Below are 26,736 nucleotides of genomic sequence, written 5' to 3' on the forward strand. Positions count from 1 at the left end.
CTGTCCTGCCTGACTTCTCCAGCCATTCAGAAAGAGATGACCCACTTCTACTTCCCTATTAACGCGTCCCTTGTCCTTTGTTAACTGGTCAGGCGCTCAGCCGGGTCTCGATTGGGTCAATTCGGAAAAAGATAAAAAGTCCTGTTCTCCAGGTCTCGGGTTTGGGTTTCCTTGGTGACCCAAGGTTCAGGCAGCGTGTGTCTTTTAGGAATTGGGGGAAGCTTGAGGGGGTCTCACCCCCTTGCTTGTGGGGAGCGGGGAGCCGTGATGGGCAGGTGGCTACATGAGTCAGGTAATGGGCACACAGGGCACTCCTCCAGCGACCAAATGACAGCAGCTCCTCACCTATACAAAAACCATGCAGGGAGACTCCCGTCCATTCAGAACCAAGAGACAACGTGGGTCCCTATCACCTCTCTGGCCCCTAAACACATGCCCCACCAGGACACGATATGAAGCCATTTTTTCCTTCGTGTGCTGAGAGGGTCCACTGAGAAGGGCGCCACTGTGTAGCTGTGGACAAAGGCCAGAGAAAATGGCTCTCTGGAACACCGTCCCTAATGGGTCACAAACTTTCCCTCTGGACAAGGTCAGCCCCCCCCCAGAGCCGTGGGGAAGTGCAGAAGCAAAGGAGACAAACGTCCTATTTGAGGTCGATGCCCACCTATCCTTAAGTGCCTTTTTTTTTTTAAATCTCAAGTGACCAGACTGTCTAAAGTGAATGGAGACTGAGATTACATGCTCGGTAGCAAGGGGGATAACACTTTCCCCACTCACTCGAGGGGCTGCTGTGCACTCTGGGGGTCCAAAGAGTGATCAGAGCCCTAGAAATGAGATCTCTCTGGAAGAGTTTCCCCCAAAATACACATAAACCCTGAAAAACAATAATACAAAATCGCCATGTTAAAATACATTTAATACGAAAGATTTTTGACATTTCTTTCCATTCAAATAAAGGCTTTGTTCATTCCCTAATCCCAATGCTCCTCTCATAATTTCTGTAGTTGATCTGAGAAGGGGTAAGTCAAAAGGCTCCCCAGGGGCAGCAGCATCAGCAAGCCCTTCAGGTCTGAGGCTTCCTACCCCTGGTTTCCAGCCCAATGCATTCTATATACAAAGATCTGCATTTATTCAGCATGATTACTATACTTAGGAATATCATTACAAGGTCAAGATCCTTTCATCCATCCCCAAGAGTTTTCAAATCTTCCCTCCACCTATCTGGGGGACCCCTTGCCCCCCATCTCCACCCTCCCTGCACATATCAAGAACCGAGGATGGGAAGAACTCCCAAGTGCCCCATGGCTACATCAGGGGATCTGGATCTTTCATTCAGATTCTGCAGAACCTGTTGGGCAGAAACACTCCCTGGGACTGCAGGCAGCAACTTTATTTCGTGGATCCTAACAGTCATCACAGATACTTCTCCCATTTCATACCAGCTGGATATTTGGACCACTATGGCACATTTAAAGTGCCACAAAGTCTTCATTGGCTCATTCATTCAAACATTTACAGATGGCCTACTCTGTGCTTAGTCAGTCCCATGCTAGGTGTCCAAAGGAATTTAAAAATGGGATAGGAGTTTACAGCGATGTCTTCGTGGACAATTCCAGCTTAGCTGCTGAAGACAAGATGCTTATCTGTGACAATTTAACAAATGACCCCAAGTGATGATGGAGGCACTGGGATGGTAACACCCTGGGATTTCAGGAGAGTCCACCAAGGATTCATTGCAGAGGCAGGCGCTGAGGGGCTGGGTCTGGAGAAGCCAAAGGAGGAGGCTCCCCTTCACCCCCCTCTCCTGGCAGAGCTGAGGCAGCCCTCCAGCCCAACCACGTCTGAAGAACAAGTGGACTGAGGCCCTAAACCACGTAGTTTATGGTAGGTTTTAGGGCAGTTGGAGACGTGAGAGCCTCACCTCTGGGACAGTGTGGGCACTCAGAGGTTGGAGGAGGAGGGTCTAGGAACCGGCTGTGCAGTGTGCAAGCCTATGCAGAACAGGGCACCATTCTGATGTGCTGATTCATCTCAGTGGCAGCCATGACCGATGGGGGTCTGCCCACCCTGGAATTGGCTAGTCGTTTGTCAGAAGTGCATCTGTGGCTGCCAGGGGCCCAGGGCACTGCTCTTTGTGACAATGACTGGAGCTCTACCCTAGACACTGTTCAAAGCTTGCAGCACATCAGCCTTTAAGGAGGATGCGGAGTGGAGGGAGACTCCAGGAGCCCCAATGATGGTCTCCCAGCACTCGAACCCACAGTCGATGAGGGCCTGCTTGGCAGCTTCCACCACAGACTGCTCCAGACCTGGGGGAGGAGGGAAGGTAGCTCTTACTGGTGCAGGACCTTGGTGACTGGACCCAGTGCTCTCTGGGCACCAAGAAGTGCCATGGTGATGACCCCACGCTGTGCCTCCCCAGACCTCCCCTCTCCTCAGCAAGGCCATGTGCCCCTCCCTGTCCTGAGCTGAAGCTCAGTGTCTTCAGCACCTGCCTCACACTGTGGTTGGGGGGATCAAAAGAGATGAGAAGCACAAAGTGCTTTAAACCCTGAAGGACGAGGGAAATGGTTCTTATCAGGGACAGAAAACTGAGGCTCAGCCAGGAGGGCTCAGAAACGCCCCTTGGGGGAGGCACCGAGGGTGCAGAGAGAGGAGCTCACAGGACACTGACTCAGGGATGGAGGGGCCTGGAGGCCGGGCTGACCCACGGCCCCATTCCAGAGAGGGGGGAAGGGAGGGAGAGACAGGGCAGAGAAGCCAGGGCTGGGTGGCAGGAAGCCGAGGACCTGGGTGGGAACCCCAGCCCTGGGCCTCCCTACTCTGTGTCCCAGGCAAAGCCCCACCCCGCCCCACCCTGCAGCCCTGCCCTCTGCCAGCCTGGCTCCTTACTGGCAAAGAGGGGCTGAAGCAGCACCTGTCCTTCCAGCACCAGACTATGATCCTAACAGGCAGGAGAATAAAGGGAGAGGGCAGAGAACTAGAAAGAGAATGGAGAGGAGGAAGAGGAAGGGGAGGGAGGAGGAGGGAGGGGGAGGAGGGAGGAGGGAAAAGAGAATGAGAATTACAGAGGGAGGGAAGGGGAAGCCTGAAGCACAGAAGGGGGAGGAGAAAAGGGGCCAGAAGGAGAGAGAGAACAAGAGGGGCCTAGGGTAGGGAGAGCCGGGGTGCCTGGGGGGGGAGCAGGCGTCCTCTCTGCAGCCCAGCCCCCACACTGCCCAGCCTGAGGAGGACCTGAGGTCTGACCTCAGACACTTAACACAAAACCGGCTGTGTGACCTTGGCCAAGTAGCTTAACCCCAATTGCCCTACTTTTCCCCTCCAGAAAGAAAAAAACGGAGCCAGCCCCTTTCCCGGCCATGGCAGCCACCTCAGAGTGGATGAGCCAGGGAAACATCCCTAGTCTCCTTCCCAGAGGACCACCAGGCCTCACCCTTAGCCCCCCAGCAAGCCTGGGAGCTGGACCTCGGGACAGCCGGCCTACCTGGTCTGAGCAGAGTGAAGCTGCAGCCCCCGCCGCCGGCTCCCGTCAGCTTACTGTGCAGCCCATGGGATGCCGTCACCCGGCACAGCCTGTCCAGGGAGGCGTGGCCCACGCCAATGGCATTGAGGAGATGCTGGTTCATGTCGATGAGTTCCTGGGAAACAGACAGAGGTCAGCACATGACACGAGTGTCCTGGGCAGGCCCCTGGGGCCACTCGCGAGCGCGGCTCAGGCCAGAGCCCACCCTCCTCATTTTACAGCAGAAGAAACAGAAACCAAGGAAAGCACCGTGACTGCCAGGGGTCCCGTGCACAAACGCGGGCCTGCGCATGCAGGGACATGGCGGGCGTGCATGTACATGCAGCTCTCCCCTCCCAGAGAACGCCCTTGAGGGCAGGCCTCTCTCCAGTTTCTCCTCGTCTGTCCGGCACCTGGCCCAGTGCCAGGCACACACAACACAGCACCTAATGACCAAGTGACTGGCTTCTGACACAAGGTCTCTGGCTCACAGCCTCTGGGCCCAAGCCCCGTCCCTGGCCTGCTGCAGACGGGCCACCAACAACACACACGGGCGCACCGATGCAGGGCCGTGGCCGTCTCAATCCCATAGAGCCCTACACCTGGCAGGGTATGTGTGTGTGTGAGTGTGTCAGTGTGTGTGTGAGTGTGACTGTGAGAGTGTGTGTGAGTGTGACTGTGTTGTGTGAGTGTGGGAGAGTATGTGTATGTGTGTGTGTGGCCGTGACTGTGTGTGAGTGTGACTGTGTGTATGTGTGTGTGAGCGTGACTGTGTGTGTGAGTGTGTCAGTGTGTGTGTGAGTGTGACTGTGAGAGTGTGTGTGAGTGTGACTGTGTTGTGTGAGTGTGGGAGAGTATGTGTATGTGAGTGTGAGTGTGGGCGTGACTGTGAGTTTGTGACTGTGTGTATGTGTGTGTGTGAGCGTGACTGTGTGTGAGTGTGACTGTTGTGTGAGTGTGGGAGAGTGTGTATGTGTATGTGAGTGTGTGTGTGTGAGTATGTGTGTGTGGGTGTGACTGTGAGTGTGTGACTGTGTGTATGTGTGTGAGCGTGACTGTGTGTGAGAGTGAGTGTGTGTGTGGGTATGAGTGTGTGTATGCATGTGTGTGAGTGTGTGTGTGTATGTGTGTGTGTGAAAGGCTGAGCGAAGGGAGAGTGAGGCAGGTGAGGCCTAGGGAACACCCCTTCCACTCTGCTGCAGCACAGAGGGCAGCGGGCAGTGGGCACTAGGCCACAGCAGCAGCAGAGGAAGCTTTCTGAGAGGTTCACCAAGTTCAATGGAGCGTGTGATACCTGCAGACAGGCCGACAAGGCCACAGTCTGCCAGGTAAGGCAGAGACGCCAGGAATGAACCACATGGGAGAGCCCGGGGCTCAGCAGGGTGGCCTGGGCCCTGGATGGGGATCCGAGGAGGGCTCTCAGACATCTGATCCTTGAGGGAGGGGCCCACAAGGAACACGGTCCGGTCACGGGAAGGCCAGGGGAAGCTGAGCAGTGTGTGCCCATAGCACAGCCCATTGCCAGAGGTTCTGGCTGAGAAGCCAGATGCTCAAATGGGAAAGAGAAGAGATTGGCAGGGTGGGTAGGAGGAACAGCCTTGGAGAATGCCAGCAAGGGATGGGGAAGCCAAAGCTTCCTGGGGCACAGCACAGAATAGTGATGAAAGAGTCCCCAGACTCTTTGGGGGGGTCTGCTTCTCCCTCTGTAAAGAAGTCCCCCCCCCAACTCCAAGATGGATCAGCCAGGGACAGGAGACCAGCCTTACAAGGTCTGATCATATGGATGGGAATCAATGATAAAACCAAGGAAGAAACAAAGATAAAATTTGGAAAACTAAAAAACCAAAGTGAGGGGACTGGGCCAGAAGACCTGAGGAAGGTTTGCGTCTAGCTCCCAAGGCTGCAATACCATGTGAGGGGGCGATGGAGTCAGGACTTCCCAGCTGCCATTCCTGCTCCTGGAGGCCATTTACCATACGGACAGAGGAAACTGCTGACTGATTCTGGGGCCGGAGCATTCTGCCAGATGCCAGTGGCAAGCTTGAGTCCTTCAGACCCCAAGCAATTACTAACATGGGAAATGTGCCATCAGAGAAGATGTGGGGATAGAGCCTTCCCAATGGGCTATGGGAGGTTGCTGTGGAGGGATGGGGCTTTGCCTTTGCTAACCTTTGTCAAGTTACTGAGCCTTCTTGCCTCAGTTTCCCCATCTGTCAAAATGGGGTGAAACAGAACAGTCTCTAGGGTCCAGGCCCCTCCTGCCTCTCCTCCCTGCTCCGGAGACCAAGCACCTGAATGATGGGCCATGTTAGGGAGATCTCTGCTCTCCCACTAGGCAGGGCTGTTTGTTTCTGAGAATGCCAAGATGAGAAGCCTCGGCCTGACTTCTGACAAGCGCAAGCTGTGCTTTAAGGCGTCTGGCTCGACATGCTTGGCTTGACGGGGCTTCAAGCTCACAGGCACCACGAGGGACGTCAGTCACTGTGACACGTCTGCTGACGTCCACCTGGTTCACTCATCCCTATACCTGCCAATGGAGCAGAGGCTCATTTGACCGCGCCCCCCAACAGCAACCCCAGCCCGAGTCCCTGCCAGCGTGTGCATGAGAGCAATGGGCAGGGGAGCAAAACACCACAGGCAGCGAGGGCGCTCCACATTCTCTACGCCGGGAGCAGCCGGGTCTCAGCCAATCCCAGACACCTGTCACAGCCTGATCCCAAAGCCATCAGCAATCAGACGACAGGCTATGACACAGGAGAACAGTTCACTGGGTTAAGCACAGAGATGTCCAAAAGCTGAACTATCCACAACAGCCAGAGACACCTGGCGGAAAATCGGTGGGTTCTTTAGCAGACTTCTCACATGAGGATGTAGCACTGGGGCCAGGGGGAGAGGGGAGAAGGGAAAGAGAGAACAAGAGAGAGAAGAGAAGGGGGGAGAGGGAGAGAGAAGAGAAGGGAAAGAGAGAACGAGAGAGAAGAGAAGGGGGGAGAGGGAGAGAGAATGAGATGGGAGGAGAGGGAAAAGAGAGAACGAGAGAGAAGAGAAGGGGGAAGAGAGAGAGAGAAGAGAAGGGGGAGAGACAGAATGAGATGGGAGGAGAGGGAAAAGAGAGAACGAGAGAGAGAAGAGAAGGGGGAGAGAGAGACAATGAGATGGGAGGAGAGGGGAAAGAGAGAACAAGAGAGAGAAGAGAAGGGAGAGAACAAGAGAGAGAAGAGAAGGGAAAAGAGAGAACAAGAGAGAGAGTGTGCCAGATGCACACAAGCATGGGTGTGGCTGCTATTTTCCCCATCACTGATTCCCTCTGAAAAAACCCCTCTGGAAGGAGCAGCTGAGGCCATGGAAGATTGTGCCCCCTCCCCACTGCCTCCGAGGTGGCGAGAATAGAGGCCCTGGAGAGAGCTTGGTCAGGGGGTCTCTGGGCAGAGGTCCTTCAGCCTCCCCTGGGAGGAGACCCTCTTCCCCATCCCATGCTATGAGCATGTGTGGACAGGTGCTGAGCCCCAAGGTCTCCTGCAGAGCGCTGGCCTGGGGCCCCATCCTGGGCCTATCACTTGTCTCAGTCACTGGGGTTTGGCTCCTTACCCCTCAAGTGGGGCTAAAAATCCCAGGCCTGCTAGGAAAATCCAATGAGGTAAAGGGGGGAACATCTGTACAGCACCCAGGACATAAGGGGCTGGTTGTGTCGCTAAAGGCAGGGCTCTGCAAAAGAAGCACTAACAGAGGGGACTGGAACACTGCCTGTAGCCAGAGGGAACTGGGTTTTCTCTCCCATCATTAGATAGTGCAGTGTGAAAAGGACTAGCCTGGGAGATCCGGGGTGTCTCATCCTGGCTCGGCCCCTTGGCTAACCTTGGACAAGTTAACTTAATCTATTACCTATTTTCCTGTCAGCAAACAGTGAACAAGATGGGCTCCAAGGCCCCTCCCGGTCCTGACATCCCCTGTTCTGAGGCCTCTCCCTGCTCCGAAAATCTCCTTCTGCGACACTGAAATAGCTTAGGCTGGGCACCCTCATATTCAAGTTCAGAAACAAGCTCCTTCCCAAGGAAGCTCTTTCTCCAATGAACCCAACAGTGATGACAGTGTCTGGTTCAAAAAAAAATGTTCCTTCCCATTAAATTCCTTTAGAATTAAGGAGAACTTCCCTTCTTGAATCCCCCTCCTCCCTAGGAAGATAATCTGGAGATTTAAAGTCCCTAAACCACATCCCAATTCAGAATATGAAAACACCATTTCCATTTTTCTGGAAGACAAATGAGAGGAGCAGGAAACAGGAAGCCAAAAGGCCCCCCCGGGGTGTCCACTCCCCTCTGATGATGCCAGCTGTGGTGCAGCTTGTCTGTCATAGCTCTGGACACACACCAGCTGCCTAATGGCTTTGTAATGGAGCTCGGGGTGGGGGGGCAGAGAGGGGAGGAAAGCGCTTACCTCCAACACCAGGTACTGCTCAGGGGCCGGGGTCACCGCCATCATGCCCAGCACACGCTCACACTCCTGGGAGATAGCGTCCATCGAAGCTAGTAATGGGTTCATGATCTCCGGGAACTGGAAGGGAAAGAAGGAGCCATGAGGTCAGGGGAAGCCTCTGGGCCAAGCCTGGTCACCCTCTCCTCCCCCACCTCCCCCACAGGGTGGAAACTGCCTAGACCTGTCCCCCATCCCAAATGATGTCCTTGGGCCTATACCTTTTCCTCTGCTCCAATGGGCACTGAGGCCCTGCTCCCTAGCAGGTGTGGACAGTGGCCCAAACGCCTCTTCTGCTCACCCCCCACCCCAAACCTCAAGAATGTCAGCAAGCCTTGACTGCCTGGCTCCTCCCCATTCCCCCCCCCCCACCCACGGTGCTGGAGACCCAAGGATGGAGGAGGCAGCTCATCTCCAAAGGAGATGAGAGAAAAACAGAAAACAGGAAGCAGGGACTATAACACAGATCGATATCATAGAGGGTGCTGTGGGGGGAGGGGGTGGAGGATGAGGAGAGGCTTCACGTACAGGGGTGACCGAGTGACGGGGGCAGCCAAGGCCAGGCAAGGAGACAGGAGGCGGGGGCCGAGGGGGAAGAGCAGCTTAGCTCTGAGTGCAGTCAGAAGCCTTAGTCCTGTGCCTCAGTTTCCCCATTAAAACTTCCCGCTGGCCAGAGCTCCCCAAACGTGGCCCTGTTCATGACCTCTGTTCAGACCGTCTAGGATGCACCCCCTCCTCACTCCCACCGCTTGGAATCCTTGACCCTTCAAGGTTCACCCTCAGGGCCTCCTACAAGTCTTTCCTCTCCCCTTCCTGCTCCGCGTGCCATGTACAAGTTTATCATTCTATCTGAACAGAATGGAGGCAGGAGGAGGAATGGAGTGTGCTAGCCCAGTGCCTGGCAGATACAGAAAGATCTGGGAGACTGGAGGGCACCCATGGCTTCACAGGGAGACAGGAAGATGAGAGAAGGTCCAGGTGGAGCACGATCAGCATGGGCTGGTGAGGCAGTTGGCCGGAGCCTGCCTCTGCCCCCACCCCCCAGGAGCCCAAGAGAACATACCTTAAGCAGCCTGTCCTTGACTTGAGCCACCAGGACCTTGGTGCTTCGGGGGACTTTGGTGTTAGTCAGGAGGATCCTCAGGGCTGGTATCCTGGGGTGGGGGAGACACAAAAGCCCCAGGCCTTCTCACCAAACTCAAACAATTCCAAACTGGGACTCTCCACTAGCTCTTCTGGCCTGTCTTCCTGGGAAGCCTAATTAACTGACCCTGACCTACAACCAAAAGGCACAGCCAAGCAGCAGAGTGTGATTTAACTGGATAAAGACTGAATTGTCTCGAGGACAAACTACAGCCTCCTTGGCCTAGAATTCACAGCCCTTGGCTTTCCAGCTCCAACCTCCCAAACCTGCCCAGCTGCTACCAGGCTGCTTTGACCTTCTCCTCTAGGGCCTTGTGGAACTAAAGCTGGAAGGAGCTCCAGAGACCACCCCGCCTAACCCCCTCAATGGACAGGGAAAGAAACTGAGATGCGGGAAGGGAGGGAGGGGAGGTGACTGGGCCCAGCCTTTGTTGTGCCCTGACCTCAGATGCACTGTAGCCCCTTACTAGAATGTGACAGCTCTGAGAAAAGAAACTCCTTTCCCTTTGCCCCTGGGTCCTCCCCCGTGCTTGGAGGGGGCTTACTTCTTCATTTTAGATTTGATCCACTTTCATCTGAACTGTCCCACTGGACCCACAGCACAATCAACATTCACTAAGTGCCTACTATATGCTAGGAACTGGGCTAAGATCTGGGGATACAAAAAAGCAAAAAATTATCCCTGCCTTCAAGGAGCTTACACTCGAACAGGGAGAAAATGAGTAAACAAATACATACAAAACAAGCTTTATACAAGATAAAAAGGAATTAATGGGGTGGGGGCAGAAGAGCAGAATTAAGAGGGGTGGCAAAGGCTTCCTGTGGAAGGCGGGATTTGAGTTGGGAGGTCAGGGGTCAGAGCAGAAGAGGGAGAGCCTTCCAGGCCTGGGGGATGGCCAGAGGGAAGGCCCCAAGCTGACAGATGGGGGGGGGGGGCGGCCCTAGACAGAGGAGGCCGTGTTGGGAAGTAAAGTCTAAGAAGATTGGAAAGGTAGAAGGGGCCTGGGTGATGAAGGGTTCTGAGTACAAGCAGTGGTTTGCATTTGACCTGGGAGGCCACAGGGAGCCCCTGAAGTTTACGGAGCAGCTCAGACCTGTGCTTCAGGAAAATCCCTTTGGTGGCTGAATGGAGGGTGGAGAGACTGGAGGGAGACCCTGTCCCCCTTCCCCAGCAGCCACTGCAGAAGTCCAGGTAGGAGGCGATGAAGGCCTGCACCAGGGTGGGGGCTGTGTCCAAGGACAAAAGGGGGCATGGGTGAGAGATGCTCCAGAGGTGAAACTGACAGGCCTGGGCACCACTTGGATCTGGGGGGTGACAGACAGGGTGGAGTCCAGGAGCCTGAGGGGCTGGGAGAATGGCAGTGCCCTCAACAGTCAGAGGGAAGGCAGGAGCGGGGAGGGATGAGGGGGAAAAGTTCTGTTCTGGACATACTGAGTTTAAGAGGAGAAATGGCAGCCCCTGACTTCAAGGAGCTTACTCCAAGTTTACTCTGGACTTGTGGAAAGTTTCTCCACCAATGCAGACAGTAAGCATTTATTAAAAGCCTACTTGGTGCCTGGCACTGTGCTAAGGGCCAGGGACACAAAGAAAGACAAAAAAGACAGTCTGTGCCCTCAAGGAGCTCAGTCTGATGGGGAAGACAACACGAAAAAAGATCATGTACAAACAAGGTCTATACAGGAAAAATCAGAGATAATCAATAAGATTAAGCCACCAGGATTAAAGGGAGACTGGAAAAGGCTTCCTGTGGAGCAGAGTGACCTTAAGCCCAAAGCAGATTAAAATGTAATTGGGAAATATTTGGCCAAATGGATGACCCTCCAGCAGGCACTGTTAACAGTCCAGCGGTGAGGGGATGAGGGTCTGCATCAGGGGGGAGGGGAGGGGGGCAGTGTCAGAGTGGAAAAAAGGAGGAGGATTTGAGAGGCGTTAAGAAGGTAATATCACCAGGCCTTAACCAGAGACTGGATATGGGGGAAAGAGGGAGGAAAGGAGTGAAGAAGACACGGGTTGTAAGAATAGGGGATTGCAAGGGTGGATGGTGCTGCCCTTCCCAATAACAGGGAAGCTCAGAGGAAAGAGGAATTCAGTTGTGAACACGCGGAGTTTAAGACATCGAAGGGCCATCCAGTCTCAGATGTCCAATGGGAAATCTGAGGTCAGGAGAGAGGTTAGGGCTGGAAAAGCAGCACAGAGATGACAAAGCTGATGAAATCACCAAGTGAAAAGGTACAGAGGGAGAAGAGGGCCCATGACAGAGCCCTGAGGGACACCCATGAATGGATGAAGACCCAGCCAAGGGAACTGGAAAGGAACAGTCCCAGAAGGGAGATCCAGGGGAGAGCAGTGTCACAAAAGCCAGGAGAAGAGAGTGACTGACAGGGTTAAAGGCTACAGAGAGGCCAGAGAGGATGAGGACTGAAAAAAGGCCATTAAGGGATCACAAGTAACTCTGAAGACAGCGGCTTCTGTCGAGTGATGACACTGCGGCCACACCTTAGAGCAGAGACGTTGCACTCACCGATCTCACCCAGCATCTAGTACTCGGCACCCAACAGAACCTCGAGTGCAGACAACCAGGTTAAAATGCAATGGGGAAATGTCTAACAAAATGCACAATCCAATATAATGTTAAATTGCAGTTTCTCAAGTTAACATGTAGCCTGCAGGGATCATTTGAGACCATGTGAGTGTGGGACTCCTGCTGCAGAGACAGAAGAGAGAGAGGAGAGGGTGTCAAGGCACCCACTGGGGACAGTCTTCTCAAGTTTACAACAAAGGGGAGAAAAGGAATAGCAAGGATGGACTGATGCAGTGGGGGGTTTCTGAGGGTAAGGAGACATGGGTACGTTGGCAGGCAAGGAGGAAGCAGCCGGGAGAGAAGTGAGGGGCAGTCTGCTGGAGGAGGGGTAGAGAAGGAAGGATTGTTCCAAGTGGTCAGGGCTGAAGGAGATGGGAGCAGAAGGCACCTGGGCAATGGGAGACAGAGGTAGGGAGAAGAGAGCTCTGCAATCTTCTCAGTGAAACAGGAGAGAGTCTGGGCTGAGGGCTGGCCAAGGGAAGTCTGAGGAGCCACGGAAAGGTTTGGAAGAGCCCTTGAGAAGGGAGTCTGTAAGGGAAGTGGACAAGGACGGCCTCACCATCGTGAGGACACAGTCAGGGCTGGGTCAGATAAACCTGGGGCGGATCCCTCAGCAGAGCTCCAAGATTTCTTCTCATTTTGTTCAGCATCATGCCAAGAGCAGCCAAAGCAGCAGCTGGTGGGAGTCGTCCATGGCTGAGACTCGGCAGCATGGGAGAAGGGGCCAGAGGGGGAAGGGAAGAGAGGCCGTGTCCGGGCTCTGGAGGTCCCGGGGATGAGAACAGATTGAGATCAGATCAAGGAATCAGAGGCAGCGAACTCTGGGCATTTGTGGACAGTGCAAGGTCAAAGCTTCCTCTGTGGGCAGCTGAGGTGGGGCAGAGGATCAGCTCATGGGAAAGGAAGAGAAACTGGGGAGGTGGGGTATCCATGTGTGCAGTGAAGTCCCTGAGGATGAGGGCAGATGAACCAGGAACTTAACCCACTGAAGAAAGCAGGGGGGCATCCCAGAGGTGTGTGGACAACAGCAGCCAGGATTCTGGTGTGTAGGGGTGAGGAGGGAGCCTAGAGGCAGCAGGGGGAGTAAGGGGTGCTCCAGCTCCCCAAATCGCCTGTAATTTGTCACCTCAGAAAGCTGCCCTGGGCACTGAGTGATGTGCCTAGGATCCTACAGCCAAGACTGGGAGGACTTAAACCAGCTACTCCTAGGGCTGCCAACTGTACCCATGCTATCCTCCCTGCCCATAGACTCTAGGTGTGGTCCCATTAGGGCAGAGGGTAGAAGACTTCTCCTTCTCCTGTTACTGGACACCATGCCACTCACTATAAACTAAGGCTGCATTTGCTTTGTCACTGACTCCTACTCAACTTGCAGTCCACTGAAACCCCCAGATCTTCAGAGACTGCTGCCCAGCTTCTCCTCCACCATCTGGTACTTTGGGAATTGTAAAGTAAATCCCCTTAAGCCATGTCCCAGGGCCTATGAGGTTCTTTCCAGGGATGGGGGTGAGCTGTGAGACTGCTGAGAGGAGGTGGGAAGAGGCTGAAGCCAGAGAAGGGCAGAGCCTGGTGTAACTGGCCAAATGTGACCCAAAGAAGGGTTCTGTGCAGGTGAGGGGCACAGCCAGCCCAGCGCTTTCAGAAGATGGCTTCCGGTTCCTTAAGGGTAGATGGGGAGCTGACAACCATGTGTCCTCAGCCTCTGCCTGGTGGATCTTGGACCACCACAGCCTCCTTGAGGGACTCCAGACGAGCTCTCACCACAGCTGGGGGGTGGCTGGCCCCTGGCACCGGGGCCCCATCCCTTTCACACTTCACAACTGTACAATTCAGTGCATTTGGAAAAGCTGCCAGGATTGTGCCCGTAAGCCCATGAAGCTCACACAGACCTTCGGCTTGGAGTTTTTTAAACTTCAGAAGAAGGAGGAGCAGGCCCCAAATGCTTGTCTTTGTAGAGAGGGGACCACAGCCCAATGGGTGGGAGCTCCCAAGCCAACTTAATGCAAAGGGAATCCAAATAGTTTGAGCAGCTCTCGCTGGAAGGGCACAGCGCAGAGACGCCTGGGCATGCATGCCCAGCTACCCCCAGCCCTCCAGTCTGCTTCTCCTGGGAGAGGGTGAGCGGCTTCTGATCTGGCACGGGCTTGGCCCTGGCTCGGCCCTTCAAGGCCACCCAGCCCAGTTAGTGAAGAGAGAGCTCTTCCTTAGGTCAGGACCCTGACGCTCCCTAGCTGCAAGACCTCGGCTCGGTCACATCCCCTCCGAGTTCATGAAATGCAGGTATCCTTCCCCAGGATTCCTACCTATGCACAGGGTTATTGTGAGGAAAAAACCAGGTGCCCGGCTCTGGCCAGACCTCATCACAGAAAACATCATTATGTACGGCCACATCAAAGACCCCTTGTGCCTCTGGAAAGGCGCTAGGAACACAGAGTATTTGTGGGAAAATGGCCCATTTCCCCCAGCCCTTGCTCAGGCTGGCCTGCCCCAACCTCGCCTCCTCCCTGGGAGATGGTTGGTGGCACTGTGCATAGAGCACTGGGCCTGGAGGCAGGAAGACCAGAGTTCAAATCCTGCCTCAGACTCTTATCAGCTGTGTGACCTTGGGCAAGTCACTTCACTTGTTTGTCTCAGTTTCCTCAATTATAAAATGGAGAAAATAAGAGTACCTACCACCCACCAAACAAAGCAGTATTTGTAAAATTGCTTAGGATGGGGCCTGGCACACAGTAGGTGCTACATACAGGCTTATTCCCCTGTCATGAGAGTCAGAGGTTAGCTTCCCCCAAGGGACAGCCTGCACTCCTTACAATGGCTGCCACACCACCCAGGAAACAAGTCAGGGCCTTCTTGGGACGTCTCCCTCTGGCGCCCAGCCCCATCTGTCCTGATCAGGGAAGGGCCCAAGGCTGGGAAGAACACTGGACTGGATGCCCAAGGCCCTGGGTCTGGGCTTGGATTCCCTCTCGCTCCACATGCCCTGGCTGAGCGCAGGCAAGTCTCTGAACCAACCAGGGCCATGGTTTCTTCTGATCTGTCACATGAGGAGGCTGGATAAATTATCTACCTTCCTTCCAGATCCAGAGCCCAGAATCCCAGTGACCTGATGCTTAAAGGAACTCCCACGAACACAGAAAACCTACGGGACAAGTGTTCCGTGGAGAGCCCGACTTGTACTTTCGTGGGTCCCTCCATTTCCTTTCTGAGGGCCTTTTTCAGAGACTAACAAGGCTGGAAGAAGACACGTGACAGAGCCTCTTGCTCGGGCCCAATTCCAGCCAGGAGAGCTGCAAAGGCCGTCTGCTCAAACCGTTTGGATTCCCTTTGCATTAAGATGGCTTAGGAGCTCCCGCCTCTTGGGCTGTGGTCCCCTCTCTACAAAGACGAGCGTTCAGGGCCTGCTCCCTCTTTCTTATGAAGTTTTAAAAACTCCAAGCCAAAGGTCCATGTGAATTTCATTGGCTTATGGGCACAATCTTGGCAGCTTTTCCAAATTTACCTCCCTGTCCAGCCAGGCGACGAGGCTGTGAAGGGGAGAGCCCAACCACAGAAGGCAGCAGCACCAGGCCTCCCAGGGAGCTGGCGGGAGAGCTGAGCCCGGGGCCACAGTCATGACACCCAGGCAGGTGCGGCCTAGTGGGGACTTCTCCTGGGGGCGAGGGAAAGGGTATTTGACGAGATGGTCGGTGGGGTTCCTTTCCAGCTCTCTGCTTCTCTGACTCTAAGCAAAATGGTGTGACATAGGAAGGACCCAGCCCCTTCTCCCACCTCTCCCATCAATCCCCCGACTTTACCTTCGTAAGGGCAAAATGTTCCCTCCTTGGAATCGAAGGGCTCCACCTAGAGAGGGACAAAGAAACAGACACAGTGCTCTCTAGGCATCACAATCTAAATCTCAGGAGGCAAGTTTAATTTTGGGACAAGATGGGGATTGGCTCTTCTCTGACACAGGGAAGATCTGGGCAAAGAAACCTGGTTTGTCTTCATCTGGGCTTCAAAACAACTCAGGGCCAGGCCAAAAAGGACCTGAGTGAGTTATAGAAGAAACTTGCATCCAAGAGTCTGGCTCGGTACCTATAAAGTCCCCATTCTCACATCAAGCCTGGCATCATTCAACTGGTTCCAACCAGAGCCCCAGGCTTTCGGGCCCCAGCCTCCCAGATGACTCAGTATTCCAAGGACCTGCCACTTGGCCAGACTGGCTTTCTACTCCCTGACGAATGTTACTCTCTTTGTAAACAGACTTCTGTAGCCAAGACTGCCATCACCCAGAGCTAATGAGGGAAGAAACTTCTCTGAAGGTGGCTGGGCTGGTTCCCGGACCACAAACCATCCCTCAGGGCCATCTTCATAGCCCTTGACGGCATTGGCCTGAGGAAACTCAGTACCATGCCTGAGAGGAGGCTCTGACTTAAAGGGGAAAGCAACCCCTGTACCTTCTGCAGGTCCTGATCCACTCGACCCTCCCAGCCTACCACCCTACCCATGCCCTGCCCACCTCTCACCAGCAAGCACTAACCCTGAATGGACTTCCCAGGGATTAGTGCTGCATGGGATGCGTGGAGATTTTCTCCCAAAGCAGGGAGGGTTCACTGGACCTTGTTCTGAACAATGTAACCTGAAACTGAACTCCATAGCAAGGAGGAAGAAATGGAATATACCCCAAGTGCTGATGGAGTTATCCACACCAGAAGGGCTCCCATGAATGACCTTCTCTCCCAGAAAGGCCCATCTGTTAATCAGATTCAGCTCCTCCTCTGTCCACCTAATGAAACAAGGAAGCAAACTGTCACCACCACTGCCAGCGATTCACAAGAGGGCTCGACACCCTTAGTTCCTCTTTTGGCAAGATTACCAGACTGGGAAGATTAGGGGAATCGGGTGGACAGCATCCCCCGACTTCAGTGGAAATGCCAGGAGTTTCATGGTATCCCTGTGGACCAGATGGGTAGGAGGCACTAAGTGCAAGGGAAGAGGATTTAGAATTGGCTAAAAGACAGTACTCAGAGGAAAGTCCTTAAGGGGTCTACTTGGAAGGAAGTCTCTAGCAGAGATTTGGAAGTATGGACATACTTGGCTCTGGGCAGCTTAACATTTATCACCAATAACTAGGATGAAGACACCAAAGCCACTTGTCAAATTTACAGAATACAGGAAGCAAGAAGGGATGGCCAGCACTTTAGATTATGGTATAAGCCAAAGAGATCTTGACAGGTTAGAACAACATGCTACATTTAATAAGATAAAATGGAACAGGGATAAATGTCAAGTCCCTCAACAAGGGTTCAAACAGTCAACTTGACAAACACAAAATGGTGGAGGTAGAGCTAAGTGACCCAGAAGCAGAACCACAGAATCTCAGGAGTAGACTGACCTCAGAGGTCATCTAATCCAAAGCATACCTGTCCAAGAATCACATTCCCCCATAAGTGGCCAGGCAGCCCTCCCTGAAGATCTCCAAAGAGGGGAAAGCAAGAGAGCCAGCAAAGTACAGAAAAGGCCATGCTGACCATGGGGACAAGTTATGCAACCTCTCTGTAATCTAAGTTACCTCATCCGCAAAAAAGAAGATGGACGAACTCTATGGTCCCTTTTGGATCTAGAGATACAATTCTGCCTACCAAGGCAGCCATTTTGCTTCTGGACAAGTTGAACCATGGAATCCTTCCTTACAATGAGCCTAAATCTGCCTCTCAGAAATTCCCACTTATAGCACTCCTACATTTGCCCTCTTGGCCCAAGTCAACCAAGTAAGTTGGACCCCTTTTCTATATCAGAGGCAGGCCTTCAAATACTCAAAAGATTCAAGCTACCAGTGGGTCAGTCAAATAGCATGTCAGTAAGATGGGTGAATTGGTCTTAAGAGCTGGAAGAGATCTCAGAAACCACCTAGATCATGGATTCTTAACCTTTCTAGATGTCTTTGCATCATCTCTGCTCAGAATCATAATTTTAAACAATTAAGGGAAATGCTAAATTTCAGTTAGAAGTTAGTGAAAATAAAGATATAACTCTTTTTTCCCATCCAAGTTCACAGACCCCAGGTTATAAACCCCTGATCTAGACTAACCTTCTCATTTCATAAATGAGACCCAGAAAAGTGAAGTGAGTTGGCCAACATCACACAGGCAGGAAGTGGCAGGTCCTCCGACTCAATCCCACTCCCTTTCTAGGAGACCAGACAGTATGGGCACAGTGGAAAGACCGCTGGGGTCCAGCCCCAAGTCTGGCATGAATTCGCCGTGGGATTGTGGGTAAGTCTTTTGTTCTCTGTCAAAGAAATGGATTGGCCTCGGACACCTCTGACACTCCTCCCAGCTCTGATGCTATATACTCTCCAGGAAAAGAGAAAATCATCAAAAGGCAACAAGAATTGAGGACTGCAGAATGAGGCATTACAAGCAGAAGGCAAATAAATGGATGTTACTGACACACTCAGACCTGAAACATCCAAAAGGCCGGAGAGCTTCCTGCCCCCACAGGGGGCTCCTCCCTTAAACAGAGGCTCCTTGGCCTGCCCTCTGGAGGCTGCCTCTCAGGAGTTGTTTCCTGGCTTCCTAGGCATCCCCACTGGAGAGGATCTTTGAGGCCAATGAGTTCAATCCCCTCATTTAGGAGCCAAGCCCAAAGCCTTGGAAAGGCAGAGGGATCACCATGGGCCAGGTGGCACCCTCCATTAGCCGGCAGAGGGACCAACACTGGGAGCCAGGGCTCTGACTTCCAGGCTAACGCTAACTTGCCGACACCCTGCTGAGCACTGAACACAGCCAGGACTTTCCCAAAGGTCTCACAGTGAGTCAAAGGCAGAATCTGCTTCACATTTCAGGTGGCCAAAGCTTGGGGGCTTGCTCTGATTCCGAACAACTAATAGTGATCCCAAGGACCCAGCATGGCACTGCATCCCTTTGTACACTTTCTCTTTTCTTTAAGCTGGTCTTTAGCCAGCGGGCAGCAGAACCTAGCAAAAGAGTCAGGATCTCCTGGAACATCTCCTCAGGCCATCCACAGACAGAAGACACCATTGTCTTATTCGAAAATCCTCACGATTTGCTTTGGCTCCAACGGAACAGATGTTACTTAAAGGTGGACAGGGCTCTGCACTGGGAGTGAGAAGGCCTGAACACTAATGGCCGTGGGCATCCATAGGACCATCAACTATTCTAGTGGGAAGGAGCCTTGTGATCAAAAACATAAAGAATGTCAGAACGTAGAACGTTCAACTGATGGGGCCTTAACACTGAAGGTCTTTACCTAACTAAGAGCACGATGCCACGGCTGGAGGAGATTTTACCACCAGGAATGTTAGACTAAGATAGTAGCAACAGATGCAGGGGACTCTGAGGTTTTGTTACCTAGTACCTTAGTTTTCAGGATAAAGAAACGAAGGCCAGAGGTCCAAAACTCATCTAAATGATTATTGAGCTTGTTAATACCATAGGGAATCAGACAAACTCTGGAAAACAGGCCTGTGGAACCCCAGGTGCAGCTCTGAACCATCTGCTGTGTTCCCCTCCACATTCTTCTCTTCCACACACAAGCTCAGACAAAAGATCCAGTCAGAGTAATTCTGGGGAATGTCGACAGAAATATTAATACCAGCAAGGCTGGCATCAATGGCAGTCTACATAGATCAAAGCTCCCTTTGGCAAAAGGAGCTGGGGTTTGACAGCATTTTCATCTCTGAACAGGAATTCTAGGATACAACAAACACTAAATAGCTCATTTTTACAGGTGTCACAGCATCACACAAGAAAGGAAGCCAGGAAACAGAAGACTAAGATTCCCAGAAAAGGAAGAACAGAAACAGATTTAAAATAAAATCAGCCAAGAGAATAAGCTCCTTTGAATACAATTGTCTGCACTCTGGGTGCCTGGCAGAAGGGTGTTCTGATAATCTCCAGGGTGTTATTAACATCACAATATTCTTGGCACATGGTGAAACAAACACCATTTTTTACTGTCCTATAAAATAACCAAATCACAGAAGAATTTCCTACAGATGGTGAGGCTTTCCAGATTATCCTCTTTGCAGATAGCATTGTTTTAAAGGCATCAAGTCCAGGGACTCTTCAATGAGATTTATAATCACACAAACATTTGGCCTGACCACTCACACAAGACAAACCAAGTGGATGAAGACTGTCTTTTGTCCAGACCAGGACATGCAGATGAATGGACACTCTCCCGGACAGGCACTGTGAAGACAAGGAAAGGGGGCCCAAAGATGAACAAGTCAAGAGCAGGCTGACTAGCCTTTGAAAACTGGGGGGTGTTTTTACTTCTCCATGAAACAAAGGCCCGTTTCCTTTTTGGCACCACAATTCTTCCCATAACGCCACAGGGCATCTGTGAGCCACAGAATACCAAAGAAAGAAAGGGAAAGGACACCCAGAGGGCAATGGAGATGTACATGGTGGGTAGTGAGTACAGGCAGGTTACAACACAAGAGTCAGTCAAAGAATTAGAGAGCAGCTGGAAGGAGATTGATGTTCAAGTGGCAAGAGGTCAATGGTCAAACAGCCCAAAACCTGCATGTGAGCTTCCCTGGCATCTCTGTGGCATCTGGCAATGCCCTTGGGCACCAGCCAGCCCTGTGCAGATCTGTAGAAGACCAGGGGCAAGAGTAGTAAGAGATGGGAAGGCATGAAAGAACTGTGAGTGGCCCCCATGAGAACTATCCCCGGTGATGTCACAGGCCCATCTATGTGATGTAACACCAAACCATGGGCCAGCAAGCTAGCCTTCTGCCCTGCCCCAGCTGATACTGAGCCCTTGGCCCAGGACTCATGCAAGGCAAGGCGCTCAGTATAACCCAAAGAGTCCTACAAGGGAGGCAGCAGGCCCAGTTTCTATGTCCCCTCCTCTCACTGGGCCTTGGGGTAAAATCGGGTGGCTGGCCTAGAGTTTCAGTGAGGTCCCTCCCACTCTGGACATCCTGTAGTTTGGTTGAATGATGGCCATTCCGTAATTCTAGCATTTGATGCATGTTGTATCCTGGAGGCCTCACAGCCAGGAGAAGTGCCCTTGTCCAGGGTCATGTAGCTACAAAGTACCTGAAAGACCCAAACCAATGCCAGGCCCCTCCATCAAACCCCCACAGACTCACAAATGGTGGCAGCTTTGAGGTACAGAGGGTGGCTGGAGATAATCACGGGGAGCCAGATGAGGGCATTCTGACTTTAAGAACACCTCCTTAAACAGGTGTGATGCTTTCTACAGCAAAGTCCATTTATGTAAGCTCATTCCAGTTCCACAAACACCCTGGGGGCAAGCAGCTTGTGTCTTTATGATGCCCATGTTATAGATGGGGGAGTGGGGGCTGCAGCCATGTTGTTAATAGCTTTAAATGCACCACAGAGGAGTCTGTCTTGGATCCTAGAGGTGATAGGGAGCCACTAGAATCTGCTGAGCAGGGGAAAGACACAGACCCACGCTTTAGGATGCCCACCCTCCAGTAGCTGTGGGGAAGAAGGCCCGAAGAGAGACTCAACTCAGGGGAGAGTCATATGGGTGCAGAGAAGTGAGCGGATGGACAAGACCTAGAGACAGATGGAGTGCAGGCCTGGGGGGGCAGACATGGACTGTTCACGAGAGGGACACCAAGCTCCCCTCTGAGCCCTCTGGGGCCCAACAGGCAGGGGAAGGGAAGGTGGGAGCCTGGAGCCCAAAGGAGCCCAAGAAGGCTGGTTTTCAGAGGCCACTCCCAGTCTCTTTCAGCCTCCCCAGGACCCCCTGAGCCAAGTTACCCGGCACTGGTGGTGCCTTCCTTCAGACGACCCGTGATCTCTTCACAGGAGGCCAGCAGGGCAGCTGCCAAGCATACCGAGTAGGCAGCGCTGGAGCCGAGGCCTGCCCCTGTGGGCAGCTCAGACCACACCACGATGTCCATGCTGGGCAAGGGCCTGAAAGAGAAAGGCGTGACCCCCTCAGGGGAGCCGCCCATACCCCCTTTCATCCAGGCAGCAGGAAGCCAACCTCAGGGGGGGAGTTGATGCCAAGATCTGGCCATGGTGACCAATGGCACCGGGCAGGCGAACCACCAGTACACCACTGCCGTTCCCTGGCATCCCCACTGACAAACAAGGACCAAGGAACCTCAGAGCTGGGAGAGGACTCAGGAGGACATGACCCTCACTTTTTTAAAAAGATGAAGAAATTAGGATCCTCTTCCAATGCCTCACCATGGCATGGAGGTGACCCCGAGCTCTCCAGGCCTCTGCCAACAGAGACCTATCAATCAGTGAGTCAGTCGACAAGCACTCGGTAAGTGCTCACTGTATGCCAGGCCCTGGCTAAGCTCTAGGGGTACAAAGAAAGGCAAAAGGCTACAGTCCCTGCTCTCCAGGGGCTTGTGGTCTAACATGGGGGAGGCCGAGATGCTCCCACTCGGCCCATGCGAGAGCTGCAGGGAAGGCAAACCTACCTCTGCTTCCTGCAAATGAACGAGTACAGATAAAGGAAGGCCAGCATGGCCAGGACCCTGCTGTCAGGGGGGCCCGTCGGGAAGCCCGCAAACACCTTCAGCTTTTCCACTTGCTCTGGCGTCGGAGCTGTGGGCTCCCCGGAGTCTGTCAACACAGCAACACAGCAAAGACGAGTCAGGGGCCCGGCAGACCCACCAGCAGGCAGAGTTTATATCGAAGTTCAGGGTTTGCAAAACGCTTTACCAATATCATCACGTTTGAGCCTCCTAGTCACCCAGTGAGGGAGGTGCCATTTTACAGATGAGGAAACTGAGGCAAACGAGGTGAAGTGACTTGCCCAGGGTCCCATAGCTAGTGTGTGTCTGAGGCAGGATTTGAACTCAGACATTCCTGACTCCTGGCCCACTGCTCTCGAACGGGTCAGCAGGTCAAATCCTGCCAAATCCACCTCCTGTTTCTGGACTGAGGATTCTTGGTTCATTAGCTCTATAAAAATAACAATTCTCAGCCAGCGGGCAGCAGCCAGAATTGGTTCATGGCCTGTAGTTTGTCAGCCCTTGTTCTAGGATCTCGGCTGTGTGACTCAGGGCCAATCCTCTGGCCGCTCAGGGCCCCAGGCAAGGCTTCTGAGACCGTGAGCTACAGAACAGAGGCCGCCCTGCACGGGCAGAGGGAGTTTTCTCCCTGGGAGCTCATTAGGCCAATGAAATCAGTGGTCAGACTAGAAGACAAAAAGAGCTCTCCAAGAATGTAACTTCCCATCTCTCCTACAAGGCACAAGAACAATACAAAACTTAAACAACCCATCTGTCCTGGGAGTGTTTAGCTTGCCGCTGAGACCATGTTTGGCTGCAGCTGAGACGCCCTCCCGGATCAGGTGAGCTCATCCACACAATCCAGACCCCTGGGAACACCTTCACCGGCCCTCAGCGTGACTGTGACTGATGGACTTCCTCAGCAAGCCCAGCTCTGTCTGGGACACAGGCAGGCCCACACCAAAGTGCAGGCGTACAAGGCTGTCCCGGCCGCTGCTGCAGCACACCACAGCTGACCTGACCATCTCACACTCAGCTGCCATTTGTGAACTGCAGCAGGTCCGTCAGTCAGCTGAGGATCCACCATGCTCAGAGCCCTCCACTTGCTTTGGGGAAGGCAGGAAGGGGAAAGAAGGACATAAAGGATGAAATCTGGAAGAACAATTCCAATGAGGAAAAAGGGATTCGTTTCAAAAACGGGTATAGACAATGCCCAGGAAACTCCCCAACCAAGCTGGCTTCTTAAAGCCCAGGAGTGAAGGCAGGCAGCCAGGCGCTGATGGAAGAGAGGTCGGGGGGTAGGAAGAGAAAGGACCCAAACCCAAAGGATAGGCCCTGCTGCTTCACTCAGTCACTGATGGAACAAGTGTGGCAAGGTTCCGTAACAAAAAGAGCCAGAAGCGTCAAAGCCCAGAATTAGCGGATCTTATTATGACGCTGAAGACGACAAAAAAAGGGGCGTTTTCAGAGAAGTTGGGAGAAAGCACTGGATCAAAGCAGGGAAAGGACAGTCTCGAGTGGATGAGCGAAGATAAAGGACGACAAAAGCATCAGAACCATTCACTTCTTTCTGTCTTCTCTGCCAATAAAAAGACTTTTAGGACTGGAAAGGAGAGCACAAAACTAGCTAACAGGGAGTTGAAATCAAAGCTCAATTACACAGGAGGTAGGAAGAGAGCGACCTTTGCTCACTCAGCCCAAACCCACAGAACAAGCCCTGCTTCTTCTGAGTCAGTCACTGATGTAACAAGGGCCAGGCCGAGCTGACAGCACACGCAGGGGACTGTCTCATTAGGACAATGTGCCCCATGGGAGTCCAGACTCCACAATCCATACACACCAGTGTTCTAGAGGCCATCCTCCCAAGAAGGGGACAGTTCCCTCCCCCAGACCAGAACCAGATAACATATTTTGAAATAATACAAACTACTACAAATCCCTGGCCATACAGGCCCCCAGAAGAGACCTAATCCAACACTTAACTGGAAGAAAGGCCCAGAAAGTGGTCGACAAAGTGTGGGCTTTAAAGATCTCCCTCCAAAAGCAGCCCCTTGTGCTTTCGGCAGCTCTGAGACAACCCTCCCACCTCCAGGCCTACAGCAAACACCCCAGGGAACCTTCCCCAGGGAAGTTCTTCTTCCCCTGCTCTCCACAAGGAGCAGCCCAGGAGGTCAATACACTCCCACTCCCATTTCCTTTGATTAATCACTTTCTGGCAGGCCTGAGCTCTAACCCATTTTCACCTTCCTGACAGCACAGGCCAAGAGTACACTGGTATCCACTGAATATTAAAATCCAGAAGGCCCTTCCACAGGGCTTATGGAAGGACGTGAACACGGAGACAAGGACAGACGGATGGGTCAGAAGTGACGGTTACACTGACAGAGCCACGGCCCAATGAGCTCAAGGGCCCCTGAAGGTCTGAGAAGGACAGCACTTACCTAGGAAGGCTGCCTGCAGCAGCTGGAGCTTGGAAACATCCCAGTCCCTCTGGGCACCTATGTTTGGCAAGCTGAGTCTCACCTTCCCGTCTTTGTGGGGCTTTATCCGAAGGAATGTTCTCAAGTTCAACGCTTCAGCCAACGCCACCTGTAAAAGCCAAGAGTGACCAAAGCAGACGTCAGTCTGGATCTAGGTGGATGGTTTCCCAAATGAGCTTGGGGCCTTCTCCACGGCTGCCCCAGTCACTGAAGGACAGCCAGGAAGAGATTCTCTGGGGCTGACAGTTCCAGACAAGGATACTCCACTCCCTTCTTTAGATCCTACAGGGAAAGGAGGAAGAAAATAGCCTCATCCCAGGGCCTCATGTTGACTCTGCAGCAGAAATACTAACACCTGAATTTGCCTGACTAACTGAAGAATAGCCACCCTCTGATTCCTGGGCAGAATCTGCTTCCCTCTACCACCAAATATTATATTTCAATCACAGATTCAGAGATGGAAGGAGCCTTAACATCCCCTCATTTGATGAGTGAGAAACTGGGCAACAGAGAGATGAAGTGATTTTCCAAAGTGGAGTGCCTGGCAGGCTTGGGCTTCAGCCCCAAGATCCCAGAGGCACCAAACGCAGCCCTTTTCTATTCTAACCACACAGCTGATGGCTCTGAGCAGGCTGGAGGAGATTCCAAGTTCCCACCTCCCCATTCCCACTTAGAAAGTCTGTTTCTAGAGTTTGTAGCCTCTTGGAAGAAAGATTCAGGGGAGGAAGAAGGCAGAAGCATCCTGGGGCTGTCTTTACCTTGCCATGGACCACAGCATGCTCCCCGTGAAGGATGACCTTCCCAGGCGCCGACACCAACAAAGCCTCAGTCAACATGTTGGGCTGGTATCCTGAAAAGAAAAACAAAGTTTCCTCCTGAGGGGAGGGAACAGGAGAAGTCATGGATGGAGCCCTGAGAGCGGAAAGTCAGCCAGTCAATACACTACGTGCCCAGGGCACACAAAGAAAGGCAAAGACAGCCCCTGCTCCTAAGGAGCTCCCGTTCTAATGCGGAGACAACATTCCAACAATTACTTTCATGATCCAGTTATTTGAATTTCACAGAAGGAGGAAAAGGTGGGGAGTAGAGGAGACGCAGGACAAGCGGGTGCCTTAAGGGAGGAGGCAGGGAAGCCGGGTCCCGCAGAGGAAGCGCCCTCGACCCTCTGCCCACCACCTCATTTCATCCGTCCCTCCGGCTGCGCCTCCTTCTAGCTCCCCTTTATCTGTTTTCTGGCCTCCTTAGAATGTGAGATTCTCCCAGAGCTGGGGCTGCCTCGTCTGCCCGTTTTCTGTCTCCCCAGCAATTACTGGCACACAGCTCAGCGTTTAATAAACGGAAGCTTCGTCCGTCTGTCCACGCCCCGATTAAAGGGTCGCAGAAGAGGAAATGAAGTCGGCACAGCTGCGTGTGAAGCAGGCTGGTCTCGGGAGCCGGGGGCCCGGCTCACCCCCGCCCTCCACACAGGTGATCCTGGGCAGGTCACGTCACCTGCCGGGGGCCGCGTCCTCCTCTGGGACAAGCGCTCGTTAAGCACCCGCTGGGGCAGGAAGGGGGAACAGACAAAAAGCGAGGAGCTTCCACTCTGCTGGGGGGGAGGGGGTGACACGTCCGTAAAAATCAGGCACCTTCAGGATACTCGCACAACTCTAAGGGAATAACCGCGGAGGAACAGGAAAGCGCTGGGCTCGAATCCCGCTGACGCCCCTCTCCCGGCTTCAATCAAATGGTGATCCCCGTAATACCTACACGTTAAGTGAAGCGCTTCGCAAAGCAGAAAGCGCTCCCAGGGAGCCTGCTGCGGTCCGTACTGTTATTACTGGTCACTTTCATTGGGGGGGTTAGGAGTCAAGTCCGGGTTCAAGGGTCCAGGGTCCCTCCGGTCTCCCGGCTCCTCCACAGACGAAGCTCCCCAGGACCTGCGCCCCTGGGCTCCTGCAGGCTGACGTTGCTCGCGGTTAGTAGGGCGGAGGCCCCAGGCCCTTCCCCGTCCCCGGACGGCTGTGTCAGGGACAGCCGCTGCAGCTCCTCAGTGCCCAAACTAGTATGTTTCCATACATCTCCATACCCGACAGCCCAAGGAGTGGGAGGCTCCGCCCC

At 53.2% G+C, this 26,736-nt stretch overlaps 1 protein-coding gene across 2 annotated transcripts; it reads right to left on the reverse strand.

The window, feature by feature from the left end:
- Nucleotides 1-898: 898 nt before the first annotated feature.
- MVK (mevalonate kinase) lies at nucleotides 899-26,736 on the reverse strand. 2 transcript variants are annotated; one of them, XM_069081630.1, is made up of 11 exons: nucleotides 26,386-26,736; nucleotides 25,395-25,486; nucleotides 24,598-24,745; nucleotides 22,121-22,265; nucleotides 21,444-21,599; nucleotides 16,359-16,462; nucleotides 15,492-15,537; nucleotides 9,036-9,126; nucleotides 7,937-8,053; nucleotides 3,485-3,638; nucleotides 899-2,309 (listed from the first exon to the last, which is right to left on the reverse strand). In XM_069081630.1, exons 2-11 carry the CDS (start codon nucleotides 25,470-25,472, stop codon nucleotides 2,158-2,160), a joined length of 1,191 nt encoding a protein of 396 aa, XP_068937731.1. In that variant the 5' UTR covers nucleotides 25,473-25,486; nucleotides 26,386-26,736; the 3' UTR covers nucleotides 899-2,157. The 2 variants fall into 2 exon arrangements, with proteins under 2 accessions (XP_068937731.1, XP_068937730.1); XM_069081629.1 differs by having other exon boundaries at nucleotides 25,395-25,511.

This window comes from Petaurus breviceps, unplaced genomic scaffold, assembly GCF_028583685.1.
Source record: "Petaurus breviceps papuanus isolate PSGF00001 unplaced genomic scaffold, PetGlider_PUasm1.0 99, whole genome shotgun sequence".
NCBI classification, from domain to species: Eukaryota; Metazoa; Chordata; class Mammalia; order Diprotodontia; family Petauridae; genus Petaurus; species Petaurus breviceps.